Source organism: Thalia democratica, chromosome 5 (assembly GCF_965202585.1).
Source record: "Thalia democratica chromosome 5, ktThaDemo2.hap1.1, whole genome shotgun sequence".
Lineage (NCBI taxonomy): Eukaryota > Metazoa > Chordata > Thaliacea > Salpida > Salpidae > Thalia > Thalia democratica.
Window position 1 is genome coordinate 76,488,265 of NC_139169.1, and position 17,187 is coordinate 76,505,451.

At 26.8% G+C, this 17,187-nt stretch overlaps 1 protein-coding gene across 3 annotated transcripts in view; it reads left to right on the plus strand.

Annotated features, from left to right (window-relative positions):
- Window positions 1-1,575: 1,575 nt before the first annotated feature.
- The window catches only part of LOC145835589 (uncharacterized), a 45,834-nt gene continuing 30,222 nt past the window's right edge, over window positions 1,576-17,187 (plus strand). For 2 of the 3 annotated variants that reach the window (XM_082943255.1, XM_082943256.1), the window contains exons 1-8: window positions 1,576-1,677; window positions 2,294-2,344; window positions 6,778-7,249; window positions 8,952-9,018; window positions 9,363-9,471; window positions 11,225-11,623; window positions 12,338-12,781; window positions 16,832-16,913. In XM_082943255.1, the coding sequence (XP_082799381.1) occupies window positions 2,342-2,344; window positions 6,778-7,249; window positions 8,952-9,018; window positions 9,363-9,471; window positions 11,225-11,623; window positions 12,338-12,781; window positions 16,832-16,913 (1,576 nt within the window). In that variant the 5' untranslated portion in view covers window positions 1,576-1,677; window positions 2,294-2,341. The remainder of the gene's footprint in view (window positions 1,678-2,293; window positions 2,345-6,777; window positions 7,250-8,951; window positions 9,019-9,362; window positions 9,472-11,224; window positions 11,624-12,337; window positions 12,782-16,831; window positions 16,914-17,187) is intronic. The other variant, XM_082943257.1, reaches the window with a different exon arrangement.

Consider the following 17,187-nt stretch of genomic DNA (forward strand, 5'->3'; position numbering starts at 1 on the left):
ACTCTTTAAGCAAAAGTGTTTAAGACTACCCTGTCCTTTGATGACATTAAACTTCAATTTAAATTAATTGTTATTTTTTGAAAAAAAAAACTTAAACTGCACCATTACTTAAGTCGGTTAGCCCAATTTTTTGTCAGATTAAACTAAATCTACTGTTTTCAATATTTTAAGCAAAAACTAGTCTTACTGGTAAGGAATAAAAAGAGTTGGTTTTTGGTATGTTAAAAAACTTTAAAGCTAAAAAATATGATTCTGACAATTTAGAATTTATAGTAGTAGTTATTAAATTTTTTACAGCTTAAAACTTTCAAACATAAGCTAGTTTTAAAAAGTTACGGTTTAATTGTACTATTAAAAAAAGCTTAATTAAAGTTAGCCAATTTTTTTAAAACTAATACTTTCAACCCAAGTGTTTTTATATGAACTATATAACTTAAGTGTAGTATAACTTTAAATATGTTTTTTAGTTTCTCTTTTTACAGTTGAAAAAATGACTCTAAACATTTTTTTTAATTATAAGAAATTGTAAGCTTATTAACACTCAATTAACAAAGAAGTATCAAAAACGTTAAAATTAAGTGTTTAAATTTTAATATAGCTCAATTTATTTAACTAAAGTAATGTTACTTAATAAGTTAAGCCGAATTGTGTCTGTTTTATCACAAAAAATGTATTGTATCTACTGGTCAATCAATAAATAATTTATAAGTAAGGTTGAAGATCATGTATACTTCAAAGATGACTAAATAATTTAATATTACTTTTTAAAAACTTTAAAGAATAAGTTTTTAGTTGTTTCTTATATTACCACTTCTTTTTTTTTTCGTTTTTTAAAATGACTTGGCAATTTAAACTTTTATACTAAATAAGGAAATTTTCAACTCACTTTATTAGCCTAACTATACGCGTTGCTTAAAAAGTATTTAATTGTTTACATATAATATTAAAAATTAAAAGCAAATGTGAAATATACACCTGCTAAATCTTCATTTAAAATAGTTCAAAAGTTTACTGAAAGTTTGGTCTTAGTTTTTAAATAAGTATTGAGCAAATATGTTTCAATAAAAGCTAGGAAAGCTTAAATTTTAATTAGTTCTAATGTTCAGCTAACATTTTTTTGTTAAAATATGTTGCTAATTATAGTTTGTAACAAAAGCTTCAAAACACAAAACAAATTACACAAATTATTTGTTCTTTTTTCAATAATAAATGTTTGAAAAAAAAACTTTTTGTTTTTGTACCAAAACACAAACAATTATGATAGTTTAAGTAATAATGCCTATTCATAGGTAGATTAATTTGTGTTCTAAAACTTATCATTATATTTTATTGTTGTCTACTTCTTATCATTCATATTCAAAATGGTTATAACTTGGTTCTTTGAAACAACAATCAACTTTTAAGTAAATTTTTTAAATGTATTATTTAGTTAAGTTTGTATGATGGCTTTTTAAAATAAGTAAGTAAGAAAGTTATATTGTTCTACAAATGTAAATCTAACTGCAGGTTTTGATTGTTTAGTGTTCTTCTTAAGATTTTCAATAAATTAACTTTACACTTTGATTTATTTTTTGCAGAGTTTTAAAAGCTGGTGACACATTTTATAAATAAACACTATTTTGAACAAACTTTCAGAGCTTTTCTTTATAACAGAAAAGAAAAACTAGTCATAAAACAGTAAGTGTTTCGTTGTTGTTATAGTTTTAAAATTATGTTTTGATTAAAATATTTTTAACATTTTAATTTTTTTTTATCTAGGGTAAACTTTGCATTTAAGACATAATTTTTTTAATAGTTATGTTAATAAATATTTATTAAGAAAAAAAAAATATTTCAATATAGTTATAAACGTTATACAATTAAAACTAAAGCGTATAAATTTTAAAGCTTGTTAGTTTAATTTTTTTTCGTAAAATTATTTCAAATATTACTGTGAAAATTTTGTTTTTAAATAGCTTTTTCAATATATGCTAAATTAAATATACCTACAATTTTTTAACAGTTTGTAAGTTTAAACAGATGATGCAAGTAGCTTTAAAATGCCTTTATTGAGTTTAAGTCTTATAACTAATCTTAAATAACAGTTTATTTATTGTACTTCATTTTATTTATAAACAAAAATTACTTGACTGCCAACATGAGTTAATTTAAAACTGATGTAAAAATTCAAATTTTTAATTTACAACTTTTGCATGGTTGCAAACAATTAATATTGCTCATAGCACAATTAAAATGTCACACTAAAAACCGACTGTAAAGCTTCTAAAACATTTTATTAACATTTTGATTGCAGATTCAAACAAATTCTACCAAGACCTCTATGCTTGCTGCCCGTTTTTAAATGGTAAGCCAAACTCTTGCATGCCTTCATTTTTAATTAAAACTAGTTAATTTTTCTTTATATGTAAATTAGAAATTTTTAGTATGAAACCCCTTTTTTTCTATATATACTTTAAACTTTTTTTCTATTGAACGGAGCTTAATAGAATAGCAATAAACTGATATATTTTTTATTGATAGTTTAATTTATAAAAAATAAACTAAAAACACACATTTTTTTTTGTTAGTTGCTTTTAATAACCTTTTTCTACTGATAAAGTAAATTGAAAATAAAATTTACATCAAATTTTAAGCTATCATTTTAATGATAAAAGTTTCAGTCAGTATGAAGATAACAACCATTTTTCACAATATAAAGTTACTGACAGAGTATTATTGTTAACATATTTAAAAAGTTTAAAAGTTCAGCTGCTTTGATTGAAACAAGGTTATTGAATATTTTGAAACAAAAATACATTTTAATGGTTACTTGTTTAAATTAGAGCTTTGGCCTTAACTAATGACTTATTAACTGACAATGCTTTATACTTTAAATGCAAAAAAAAAATTATGAAAAAAGTAAAACAATTTACAAAAGATTAATTAAGATATAATGCATCATTAAAGTTTAGCTGCGCACAGCTGCAATTTGTTTGAATATAGTTTCACTTTTTTGACAATTCAGTTTGATTATTGTTACATTTTCAAACTGTAAAAAGCTATTTACAGTTATAAAGTTTATCATCTAGGTTTAAAATCTAAATATAAATTATTTTTAATGTATAGTTTTTAATTATTGTATAAACCTATTATAAATCTTTTTTAACTCTACAAAAGAACTTGTAGCTAAACAAAAAAAAAAGTTTGGTAAAAATTAAAAAAAGATTAAGGATTTGCTTTATATTTAATATTAAACATTTGATGTTGTGTATCATGTTATGTTGTTTTTATCATTTATACTTGACCATAGACAAAATTTTAATTAAAAATTTTAATTATAATTTTATTTTAAAATATTAAAAAACTATAATTTAATTTAAAATTTTAATGATGTTTTTAATCAATGAAGTGTAACTATAACATAAGCAAGCTTCGTTTCCGCCAAACTAATTATGCTGTTTTAGTTGATTAACCATCTTAAGTGTTAAAACAGTGTTTATGTGGCTTAACTTTTCATCAGTTTATATGCTTTTCACCGCAGCCAAGCTCAAATAAGTTTTAAAGATAAACCAAGCAAGGTGTTCGAAAAATAAAACGTTGCGACAACCCACCCTAGCGCAGGGGCAGAGAAATATTCCGAAAACACAGCACGCACACATATATACAACGTAGCACAAGGTATTTGACAAATTCAAAAGCAGCACAAAGTATGCTGGGAATGTTCACTTCAGCCGTCACGCTCCGCCGCACACCACTACTTTCCTCTTGAGAGGTTAAATTTAGAAAAGTTTTGCTGCTCGTGTTCCGCTGCGTGCTTTTATTTGTTTTTCGCCCCCTGTTTGTTCGGATTCGGCTCTCTCAGGGTGTTTGATTAATGCGTCTTTTGTGCTTGAACGTCGCTGATCTCTCTTTTTCACACTTCAATTGAAAAAATCTCTCTCTTAAATCATTTATACTTGAGTGAGTCTCGGTTTAAAGATGGTTGGTTTGTGTAATTGATAACATGACTAGAGTTCGTTTTCAGTTTATTTGTTTCCATATAATTTGTTATAGCTACATTTAAATAATTACGTAACTTTTTTATAAAAGTTGTATTTTAAATAAATTAAAATTTTATGAAACCATTGTACAATTGCAGTCACAGTCTACTAACTGCTACTTGTACAAATAATAAAAAAAGTTAAACACTTGTAATAATTACAAAATGCCCACTTGAAGACTTGTGAAGAAAGAGAGATTTATACAAAGTAGTGAAAGCGTTTCTGTCAACACTTTTCTCTGATACATCGCCCGGGGGCTTCTTATCACAGTTCAGCTTTTAAAAAGAGCTTATCTTTAATGCTGCGCCTTTTCAACGCTCCTACTGTTTGAGTGTAAAAAACCTACTTTCTGCTTGTAAAGTGTGTTAAAAAAGTTTTTAAAACCTCTGAATATAATGTTGTAATCAACTGCTTTTTTGAGTTTATAAAATAGTTAAAGTAACAACTAGTTTCTGCTCAACTAAAGTTTTAAATAAGTTTTTAAGAAATTTAGTCTTTAACTAATTGTAAAACATTTAGTATTTTGTAGTGAAGTCGACTAGAAAAATGTTACAATAAAAATACACTCCTATTTTGTAGCTCCCGGCTTTGAAATCTATCAAAGAGATTTGAAAAGTATTTAAACCTCTGTGAGTTTGTTCAAACTCCTTTTTCTGTTAGCTGGTTAAATTTACAAAGTCATGTTTTCGGTATGTTAATTGCCACAATTTTCGTTTCTGTAAACACTTTTGTTTCATACACTTTAATTTTCTAGCGTCTAGTCTTGCTAGATTAAGTGAATAAAGTATAAAATAAAAAATATTAACATTTAAGGAAAATTCAATTTTCAACAGTTTTGTGCCAAAAAACAATTTATATTTATATAAATTGTTGCTCATTTACACACAAAAATTGCATACAAAATGTAGATTAGTTTGTAAAAATTAATAATGAATGAAAGCTTACATACATTCCTAAGATTCTCGATTTGTATTTAAGCGTAAAAACAATCAATAAATAGCATAGTATTGATTTTGGTTAAAACATTACCTTTACATTTCAAATTTGTTTAGTATTTAGATGGAGTATGTAGTTAATGAGTCAGAGTTAATTTAAATCACATTTACGCGTTATTCTATTTTATACAGTTATAGCTGTTAATTTTGGAAGCTTCGTTTATTTTAATTATATTATACAATATAATTTAACCAATGTATAACAAATAGAAATTAAGCTTTCCTCTTTATTCAAATAAAAACCAATGTGTTATCAACTCGAAAACTTTATCATATCTGAAAAACCTTCAATGCGTTGAGATAGTATTACGAATTTATCAGCAATTGGCTCAATAAAAAGTGCGTTCTTGCCACAGCTGCTAAGCCCTTGTGATAAACGACTTGTGGTGACTCAGACTTTTTATCAGATTTGTTGGTTTTGTGTGTCATTTCGCCTTCAAATCTGATCCCTGCTAATCTGAACAAATAAACAAACAATTTGGTTTAATTCGCAAATTAGTTATTTGCATACATAGCAGCTTAAAACTAAAACAAAGTTTGTTTTGTTGTAAAAAATGTTCATGATTTTTTGTAAATATTGTACAAAATCAATGTTGAAAAGTTTGGTAAAAATAATTATGCAAATATCTGTTTATTTTTTGTTACCTTTAAATAGACTTACTTTGTTTGCTTGCTTACACCTAGTTGTTTTTTTGGTGGTTTAAAAAAACACTTTTAATTATTTAAAGTTGTATTGGATGATTACCTATTTCTTAATCTTTACCTTTTTTATATATACAGTATGAACTTAGTATTATAATTTTAAGTTTTTCCAAAAGTTTGCATTTATATTAACACTTAAACCTTGAATAATTTGAAATAAGTGAAATATATTGTAAACTGTGCTTTGCCTCAACTAAAAATTTCAATTTTTTTTTTTTTCAAATTAAAAGTTTTAATACTGATAGGTACACTGAAATGCACAAACAGCTTATTGCTTTTTATTTGTGCATACTTTAAATAAGATTGTTCAAAGTCATATTTACTTTTGTTGGTCAGTGACACAAAATCATGGCTCATTTAACAAAATTTCAAAACCAATAAATTTTTTCACAGGCATAAGTAAAGCTTTAACTTTTTTTGTGGTTTAAACAATAGCAATGTTTAATTTCTTATAAACATACATATGCATGTTTATTATTAAAAGTAAAAGTATAGAGGCTCTCAAAAAAAAATAAGTCATTCTAAAGTATCTGCCTAAGACTCAGTGATTTAATAATGTATCAACAATTGAAAACTTAAATTTTCCTTAAACTCCTTTTCGATTTAGGTTTTTCAATAGTGTGATTGTGCACCTGGCTTACTTTAAAAGGCCCAGTGAAACAACTGTTCTTAATAAGATGTTTCATTTAAACTCATATTTATTGTTGTAATACGCATTGAAACTGCAGTAAACGATTTGAAAACTAGTTGCTTATAGTTTTTTGTACTATAATCTCCCTCTCTCTCTATATATATATATGTATAACTTGTACAAAAGTTTTTTTTTAAGATTAGCTACCTAAAATTTATTCAAACTTTTTTAACACTTCATAATACATATTTTTGTTATCATCTAAACAGTTATTAACTTTAATATTGTTCTGATGACACGTTTAAAGCATGAAAAACTGTAATAAACAAATCGAAAATTATTTTTTTTGTTTATATAAAATATATACATGTAAACGTATATTAATTTATAAATATAAACGATTTTTAAAGCTCCCTTCCTCCCCACACAGGCACACACGAAACCAGCGTTCGAACGCTCGCCAACGTTAAACAGCTCGAACCTGCAGCAAGCGGGCAGAAACGCGCTGGTGGCCAGCAGGAAGAACCTGTTCGAACCGAGGCTCCCACCAACCAATCAGGACACCAGCAGCAGGAACAACAGCAACAACCATGTTTACAACACGCTAGACAGCGCGTACGAGACGGGAGGGAGCAACTACAACACGTTGGACTCCTCCGTCATATTCCAAGGAGGGGATTCCTTGAAGAGGCAAGTGAATCACGCCAGTAGAAAGCCGCCGCTGCCGGAACCAGCCAACAGGAGGGGATTTTTTCAAGAGTGCGCCTCGAGCAAGGGATCGTCGAAGAGCAGCGGGGAGATGTCGTACGTCCCGTCGTACATCAGGCCGGTGGAGGACTCGAGTCCGCAGCACACGCCGAACGTGACGAGTAGGAGGAAGCACAAGTATGGAAGGGATGCCAGTTAGTTTTAGTTTTGATGTTAAAAAAATATGTACAAATAAAGGTAATTACCAGTTACTGTAAAGTTATTATGTGCAAGTGTAACTAAAGTATGGAAGCCAGTTAGTTTTGTTTATTGTTGATAAATATTATTTGTGTATCAACTTATCAAAAAACAAAGTAATTTTCTCGGTAGTATGCAAATGATTTGTCTGTTAAGTACAAGTATAGCTCAACTTTGGAAGACAGACTAAGTTGTGTACTTGCTTATAGTTTATTGTTATTTTTATTTAATTTTTAGTAGATTCTTATGTAAAGAGTTCAACAATTTTATATAAAATATAACATATCAAAGTCTAAGCAGCGTAACTATTAAAAAATACATAACCATAAAGTTCTGCTGTAAACGTAAGTGTTCTTAGCTTTTGATTTAAATGTATATTAAACAGCATCAGTTTTAAATGTTTACTGTTGCTTACTACATATTTGTTTTTTGTTTGTAATGAGCAAATAACAATAATTTTGACAGCTTAAATACGTGATTGTAAATAATAACTCCTTTCAAGTCATAAAAATAGAGAAAACTAACTATCTTTGTTTATTTTTAAACTCGTTTGATCAAAACTAACTTCATGAACATTTTAAAAACAAATTTTTTATATAAGATGAGTTGTTATATAAATTATAATCGTAGTAAACACTTATAACTTTTAAAAATACATCAAATAGCTTTTATTGTGTGTGTACAGTTTACAATAGTTTGTTTGTACAAGTTTTGATAAAGTATACTAGACTTTATGTTAAACAAATATTGTTCCTCTATTCATGTTTGATATTCATAATGCTCAAGTTTTTGTTTAATATAAGGTTTACTTTAGTTTAATTTAGTTTTATTGCTTGTGTTTCTAAATAAAAAAGTATTTCAATTTATATAGTATGAGCTGTTAATTTTATCATAAATTATCATTAATTTAAACAAGTCTAATAGCTCTTTTATTTTGTACTAAGTAACAATTGATTTTTAACTATATTAAAACAATTAAGATAAACCGCAAATTAATTTTGAATTTGCTTGTAAAAACATTTTTATTAGTTTTTTATAACTACTTATTTTTTGTTGTCATTTTAAATAAGACTTATAAAAAGTTAAATTTCGCACTTAGTTAGTACGGAAAGTTTTACTTTTCTGATTAAAAAAAAACGTTTACAAAGTTTACTAATTCAAGTATTTTTATTACCAAGTACAAAACAAAGTAGAAAATAACTTTAGTTGTAACAACATACGAATTGGCAATTAAATTTCAATTGGTTATTAAGTGCTTGTGTTTCGTTTAAGTGTACAACTTTCTTTTGAAGATTGAAATTATTTCTAAATGTTTCGTAAAATTGTAAAGTTTGAGAGTTTAAAGGTATTTGATTTAATTCGGTTTGTTATTAAGGAAAAGTTTTAGAATAATTTATTGATTACTCCTGAAACATAATTGTATTAGTGTGTATATAAATTTTTAATTATACAACCTAGAATCTCGCCGAACTTAATTTAACTTTTAATTAATTTCATGATAACTGTATATTATTTAAAAACAAACTGCTAGTGTTTTCAATTGATACATTTTTAAGGTTTTTTTTTAAACTATTTTTGATAGCAAATAAGCTTTAAGTTATTATTCTTTAGCTATATAGTTTGGTACATTTCAATATATCTCAAAATTTTTTTTTTTAGGAAGTACATCCAGTATAAATCGTCCTTCAGTTCCAGTCCCGAGACCTGATCTTAAAAGAGCAATCAGGTAAATAAAAACTAGAAAAAAGAATTAAATAGTTTGATTAAATTTTTTAAAATCAAAAATGAGAAGTGTTTTCGATCAAAAAAAAATTTCTTTGAAAACGAGTTTTTTCAATTAAATAAAGGTAAAAAAAATATAAAATACGCAATATACAAATAAATAAAATAGTAGTACTTCAGATAGAAAATATTTTTTTCAATATTTTTCAATTAAAATATACGTGCAATCACACAAGCTAAATACAAAAATAGTAAGGAAACAATAAATACATATTTTTTCTGTTACTTTCGTTGTATATTTTAAAGATTTAAATGCAAACAACTAAATATGAAATTTTGTATTCAAAGTAAATTCAGGGAGAAACAGAAAAGGCATCAGGAGATGCAGCTGTCTGGGAGAAAATCCCTGAAAGACCGGCTCAGGAGTCTGGAATCCGACGCCGCTGTCGTCCTGAAAGTTTGTTTGTTTAAATAAAACTCCATTGCTTTAATTTCAATTTAGTACAATTTTTTTTGAACTGTTAGTAAATTTAATTTTGTGTTTGTACTTGCTAAGAAAAAATCTTTTAAATAAACTGTGATGAAATAGTTATGCATTCTATTATTCTATCATAAAGTTTATAAAAAAAAAACTTACTTTTCTAGGAACTAAATTTAGATATCTACATATTTTGTTACTATTACTGACAATAATGACAGACATTTAGATCAAAAAGCTTAACAACTTTCATTTCATCATGAAAACTTACAAGCAATAGCTCAGCTTTCCAAAAATTAAAACTCGTCATCAACGTTCCTCAAAATAATTAACGACTACTACATCCATATCTCACCTCCATAAAGCTTCGAACTTCAAAAGTGTTGAAAAACATCTTCGTTAAAATTTAAAACCGGATTTTCCCCACTTTCATTTAAAAAACATCTTGAAATTTTTGTGAGCGAAGATTTAACAGCTGCGCATTGTGAGTCGCGTGTCATTTTCGAGTAAACAAAAGAAGTGTCCGCCATTGTTTGCAAATAATATTAAGTGTTTAAATTTCGCTTAGAGATAGTAAGTGTTTGAACCTTCGCGTTTTTGGTTGAACTACTTTTTAGAATGTTTGTAAGGTTTGCAGTAAGTTAATACTATAAAAAACATACTATATTAAATTTTGCATCTTGGTTTATTTAGTAAACATAAAGTTTCTGTACATTTATATACAAATTTACATAAAAGGTATCAGCTATAGATCAAAAATAAATATAAAGTTTCAAGCTTTCCAGTAGATTGAACTATTTTTAATAGTGTTTTTTCTGCTTGGAATTTTTCAAATGTATACTGCGATAAAAATATTTGTTTAAGGCTTGATTTTAAACATAAGAAAAACACAATTTACTAAATAGAAAACATACAGTTTTTTATCTCTTAAAATCAATTAATACTAAAGGTTTTTTTTTCTTAGTTTTAAATTATTTGATGCTAAAAGTGTTATTAAAAACTTAAATCACGTTTAAAATTCAATTAATTCTAATTAAACAATTAAACTTAAACCAGAGAACCGTATATAAGCATTTTAAAACAAAACGTTAAAAGGTTAATCTGACCTGAAAACATGAAAATTTTTGTTTACTTGCGCGTTAAACTAGTGCGATGCCGGCACGCAAATTTCAAGTTTGTTTTTCACGTTGCAGTGAGGGCATACCATAAACTCATCAATAATTTAACATCGACTGCCTGTTTACTCGCTTCTGAAAAATTTCCTTCGTTTTTAAGCTCGTTTACTTGGATATTAGGAACATAATGGTGCAATTTTAAGTTTAAATTTTTACTTTTATATCAGATGTTAAATTAGATAGATATATAGAAAAACCTCTGAACATTGGTGTAGTGCTTTTGTTGATAAAGTAAAAAAAAATTCAAATAAAAGAATACTACTCTGACAGTAAAAAAACATCTTACAATCTTATAAGGACTTATTTTTTTATTTACTTTCTTTTTAAAGTGATTACGTAACTCCTCGCATATATTTACTTTATACATGTCGTAATTGTTTACTTTAAAACTTTGTACATATCTGAGCAAATTAAATTTACATACTAACTGCAAATAGTTGAATTGAATCTTTTTACGCTTTAAATTTCTAAGGTTAAATTTTACAGATGTCAAATTGAAAATTAGAAAATAATAATATGTTAAAAACAAATATTTTCTACTAAATAAAATTTTTCAGGCCAATTTAACAGCGAGACGCCGAAGCGACAACAAATTCAACTTTCTCCCTCTGAAATCACCTGGCAACAGACAGTTGCGTCACAAAAACTCCCAGGTCGCGTCACCCGCCTCTTCCACGGCCACAATTACGTCACAGAGTTCAAATGTGACGTCACAACGAAACTTGGAGTCGCTGTCGGAGGAAAATAAGTTCATCGATAAAACTCCCAAGAACAAAGAATCAGAAGAAAATTCCCCTCCATCGAAAACCGCGGTGGAAAATTCCCCTTCTACACCCATCAGCGTGTTTAATTCTCCCGTCGAAGAAAAAGCCTCCGAAGCGGAAATAAGACCCAAAGTTGCAGAAGTTGAAAGTTTTCAGAAAAACGAAAGTTGCAGCGAAATTTCAGCTAAAAGCGTGAGTTTTTCACGTTTTCAATTAAAAAAAAAATTATTAATTTTTATTTCCTTAACTTTGTAAAAATTAAAGCCAAAAAGTGTCAAAAATGCTATTGTTAAAATCAAAAGCTTCATTTCCAAATTTATTTTAATAACAGTTTTAAGAGTCAACTGTTCAAAATATAACTGAGACTGTAAAGTTTTTTCAGTTAGTTTAAATTATAAGAGAAACGAAAAACTAGGCTAGTTTCATCTGAAAGTCACTATATTTAAAACTTTTGTTTTTGTACTGTTTACCATTCCGAATATTTCACACAAGAGAGAAAGTCATCATTATCTTTCTAATATTTAATCTCGCGTAACCTCAGTGTGGAGAAATATTTTCAGTATTTGCAGCACGAAGACCGCAATAAAAAGAATTCATTTTTGGGAGTAGCTGCAGATAGCATGAGCTATTTATAATGCATTATTTCAACTTGTTATCAGCTGAAGTTGTAATGAAATTAAAAACAATTAAACGCTTTATTTTTTTTTGTTAAGCTTTCAAATCTATAAAAAGTTTAAAAAAAGTATATAATAGGTAGTATTTTTTTAGTCTAACAGTAAAACAATCAGTAAAAAACAATCATGTGCATAAGAATTTTGAAATAATAAAGTTATAAAGTTAAAGCAAACGTATAATAAAAACTTAATAAAAAGTAAACACAAATTGAGAAATTTTGAACACTTACAGGTCAACAGCAGAACGACAAATGAAAGCTCAAAAAGCGAAAAATATAATGAAACAAAACCATCCCAAGAAAACTTCCCCTCCCCTGAAACCACCGATTACGAGGATTGCGTGGTGAAGCCGGCCCAGGTCAAGTGGAAGGCCGTCAAGAAAGTGACGTCACAAAGCAATGACGCGTCACAATCACTACTGACGTCACGGTCAGTGGAGGACTTGAGTAGGGAGAAAAATCCCCTGCAGCAGAAAAATTTGGTCAAGTGGCGCAAGGTGGGCAGCAACGCCAAGATCGCCGCGGAAAAATCCGCCAATGAGAAGCTCGCGATTGAGAAGTTAACCAATGAGAACGTTTTGAGTTCCAACGTGGATGTTTCAGCTTCTTGCGAGAACTTGATTGTTAAAAAGAACGTTGAAGAATTAAATAAATGCAAATCTGCTGAAAACATAAACGTTAGTTGTGAATTCTTATTGGATATGTAATTTTAAAATATTTTTGATTTACACAAGAATTTCCTTTACAAAATTTTATGCACTTTTTCACATCATTAAAATTTAGAATGATAAACGAATTCAAATAATTTAAGTGACTATCTAATTATCCGTAGTTGATAAAATACTTGAAAATATACGACTGTTTATTTTTGGAATGTCTCATTGGAGGTTTAAGAAAGTTATAAAATTTAACTCCCCATGCATTCACAAAGGCTACTTGATAAAATGTTTCATTAAATCGAATCCATTTTCCCAAGTGTAAAATTAGAATAATTCGTAGGTGGTCAGCTATAAAATGTACAATGGAAATTTGAATTAATAATACAAACATAAGATATTGTAAAGTATTAAAGTATGATGAAACGTAATAGCACAAATATTTACACTAATTAACTTCTATTGTGAGCTTATAAAACATGTTAGTGTTGTAAGCTTCGTGGATTTGAATAACTTTTGTGTTTAAAAACATCACTGTTAGATACATTACGATTTTTATTCGTCGTTACTTAAATAAAAAAGCTAAACGGATTATCAAACAGCATCGTTATAAGCTGCAACTGGTATAAAAATAAGAATAGCTATTGTTAATGATAATTAGTAAAATTGAAAAAGGTTGCTTTGTTTTTATTAATGTAAAACAAGCATTTAAAACCAAAATAAAGGTTATTTTAGATATATAAATCAAACTGATCTTTTACGCAAAAAAAAAATATATCTTGAAAATAACTAAAGTTAATTTATCACGAAATAATGGTATTTTTAGTTTCAATAAATCAAACTAATTTGTTTTACTTAAATTTTTCAAACTACGTGCATTTAATAATGCTAGTTTAAATCACTTCAAGCTGCAGTGTTTGGACAGATTAACTAATCGGAAACTTATTAATTCGTACGAGGGCTTACCCTGTCTAATCAGTTAATTCTGATGTATCGCATGCATACAAAATACTGTGTAAAGTTCGACTTTTGCGCCTTTTTTAACTTTTGAACAGTCGCTGGGTTTTATTTTTATTTAATTTTTTATTATATATGTAAAAGCTTTAATTTAAAGTATGTCCACGCGATACGATGTTTTAAGGCATGTTTTAGGTGTCGACAATTTTTTTTTTTTTTTAAGTATGCCTTCAAGTTTTGCTTGAATGTTTAAGAAAAAAGTGTTGTCTATTATTATTTAATGTAAATTGGACATATTTAGTGGTTTTAAACAATCATGCTGAATTTTTATGAAAATAATTATAATCTTAATTGTTTATAATATATTAGTAAAACTAGTGATTTGTTACGAGTACTAATTCATTTCCAATAACTACCACGAAATTTTTTTTTGTAATTATATTTGACATTTATAACTATACTTAAAAGAAAAGACTCCCAAACTTTTTTACAAGTATGTAGTAACTTCTTTGTTAAGCAGAGACTAACTCCTCAAACAAAGTAAAATTTCTTTTCAAGACATGTTAAAACGGTTTCTCTATAAAAAAAGATTTAAACAGGATTGACTTCGAACATTAGCTTTTTATTTAAAACAAAATAAATTTATTTTAAAGATATGTTAAAAAGGTTTTACTATAGATTTTTTTTGAACATGATTGGCTTTAAACATTGGTTTTTATTGAAAACAATATATTATACGGGTAAACAGAATGATCATTAAAAAAATCACGTTTTTGATGAAAAATTCAACATGACATTATAAAACAAAACTGTTTGAACTTATATAATTTTTATTTGAAGAAAATCAGTGCTTCATAAAAATTTTTAAGCTATAAAATTTGTTTTGAAACTTTTAATTTAGTTTTTACAACTTGGACCAACAAAACTTAATTTAATAAAGCCTCTTTGATAAGCCTATACGATATCAAAAGAAGAGATAAATAATCTTTTTACAGTTATTTAAAGACTCTGTAGTATTTATTTTTTTCTTTAGTAAGAAGTTTTCAAAATTGAAAAAAACATTCAACTTTTAAAGCTCTTTATCAAACACTTGTAGTTTTAAGTTTAGTAATGTATAATTGTTACTGAATACAGATATTTAGCTAGTTTTTAAAACTTTAACACACTCATAATATATTTTAGCAAGTTTTAAGATCATTTAAGTTATTACCACTCAAAAATTAGTAGGTAAATTTAAACTCCTTTTAAAATTATAATGTTTTATTTTTGCTTAAATGTTATTATAAATAATTTTTCTGGTTTTTTTAAGAAGAATTTTTATTTCAAATTAAACAATATAGTTTTAAAAAGTAAACTGTTGTAATATAAACTTTATAAGTTGAGTTTCAAGTATTATTGATAAATATACAAAATTCTTTTACACCTTAGGGACAACACACTTTGTTTTAATAAATAATTTAAGTATTAAATTACTAGAATATTTTTGCTTTCTTTTACAATAAATATGAGTGATTTTTTAAACTAAGATAAGATGAGCTCAAAGTAAAACTATTTATAAGTTTCTTTATAATAATAGTTTAATATGTTTATAATGTTTAAATGTTAATAATGGCAGCATAAAAATAATAATAAACGTTAAACTAAACTAATAAATTCATAAAATATAATTTGTGTTTTAGATTACCATATATTAAATCTCAACACAAGATTTTATCATAAAATTATATTGTTTAAAATAAAATATACTGAAATAAGTAAAGCAACTGTATAATAATTATACTATAACCTATTATACAAAGTAACTTTAAAAAAATTAATATAACGTATGTGCGAACAAGCATTTTTGAAAAGCATTATTATATAAAATTTGTGGTAATAAAACTCAAAAAATATAATTTGTTTTGTCAAATGGTACTTAAAAACGACACTATTGTGGTTAGTAATTGTTTTAATAAAACACAAATATAGAACATACAATTGTTGTTTAAAATTTGTTGTAACTGTATGAAGCTTTAATGATAAAATAAAGTTTTTTGTTGTTTAATCGTTCTTACCTTATATAGAATGTACAATTTTAAGCTAGATAATAAGTAGGCAAAAAACAACTCTAGATAAAAACTATGCCTCAAAAAAAACTCAACAAAATTTGTCAAGTATTAAGCGCTAATACATCAATTAACCGTGAACTTTGCATAGTTATCCGAATGTATTTATGCAACACACCAGTTCATTAAAATTGGTTTCGGCGGTCGCTTTAACATCTTACAGCATAATTAACTTTCACTTCATAAATAGTATTGAGAAATAAATTTTGAACTTTTTCACACAATTTTTTGTCGAAAAATATACTTTTTCACAAGTCTTTACTTCCGTAAAAACTTTAAATGTAAATTATTTTTCATGAAAATCTTCAATTTTTTTTTTAAAGACTCATTAATCTTAAAAAAATCAAGTTTCTTTTCACTCAACTGTTCTTGGACTTACACGAAAATCTTTGAAAACCAGACTCTTTTGTACCGTTAATTTCCAACTTTGTCACATTAGCACTCTGAATTGAAGTCGGGATTGAAACGGTCACGCATCGTTGCACAAACAAAACGTTTTAATCCACACTTGAAACGCGACCATTCTGGCTTATTTGCTTTCGTGCGCAGAAGTGAATGTCAAGTGCTTTCGTGTGACACCTACTACAACGATGTATTAATTGTCTTTTGTTTTGATTCGCCTCCTTTGTTTTCGACAATTTTTTCTTTGTGAGTTCTTGTTCAGGTATGTGAAAGTTTACAATAAAATAAGAAGATTTATTTGAAGAGACAACCTTTTTCGAAATGTCTTTTTTATGACTAAAGTTTTTTTTTGTTTGATTTTTTGTGTAAAAAAGTTATAAGACACTTTTGCTCGAGCGAAAGTGACTGTTGTTAAACTTGATATTTTTCTTGATAATTTATTATCTTGTAGTGTGTTTTGATTTTTTTATTGTGTATAATTCATTGTTTTTATTCATACATAATTCATTGTTTATAGCTAGTTTACAAATTAAGTTTAAATTAAGTTTTTTTTTTTTAATAGTTATAGATTTAATTTTTTTTTGCTAAGTAAGTTTTTTTTTTACAGATTAATAGCACAGAAAGCGATAAATCCAGCAAAGAGCAAAACTCTACCGAGCAAGCTACGGAGACAAAAGAACAATTAAAAAGTAAGTAGTTTAATTTATAGTTTTTTTAATTACACGTTTTTTTTTCTCACTGGCAATGAGCTTACTTCCAAACCGGACTTTTAAGAGCTTTTTATTTCGTATTGATTTTTACTACCAGTTCTGCCTTATGGCGTCTTTAAATTAATTAAAACCATACACTGGTAAGTGTTTGTTTTAAAAATTTAACTCCTAAAAAATTTGATAAGCAAAAGTTTTGTTTGTTCAGCTTCAAAAATCTAAAGCACGCCTTTTTTATACCTTTTTATTTAAGAAA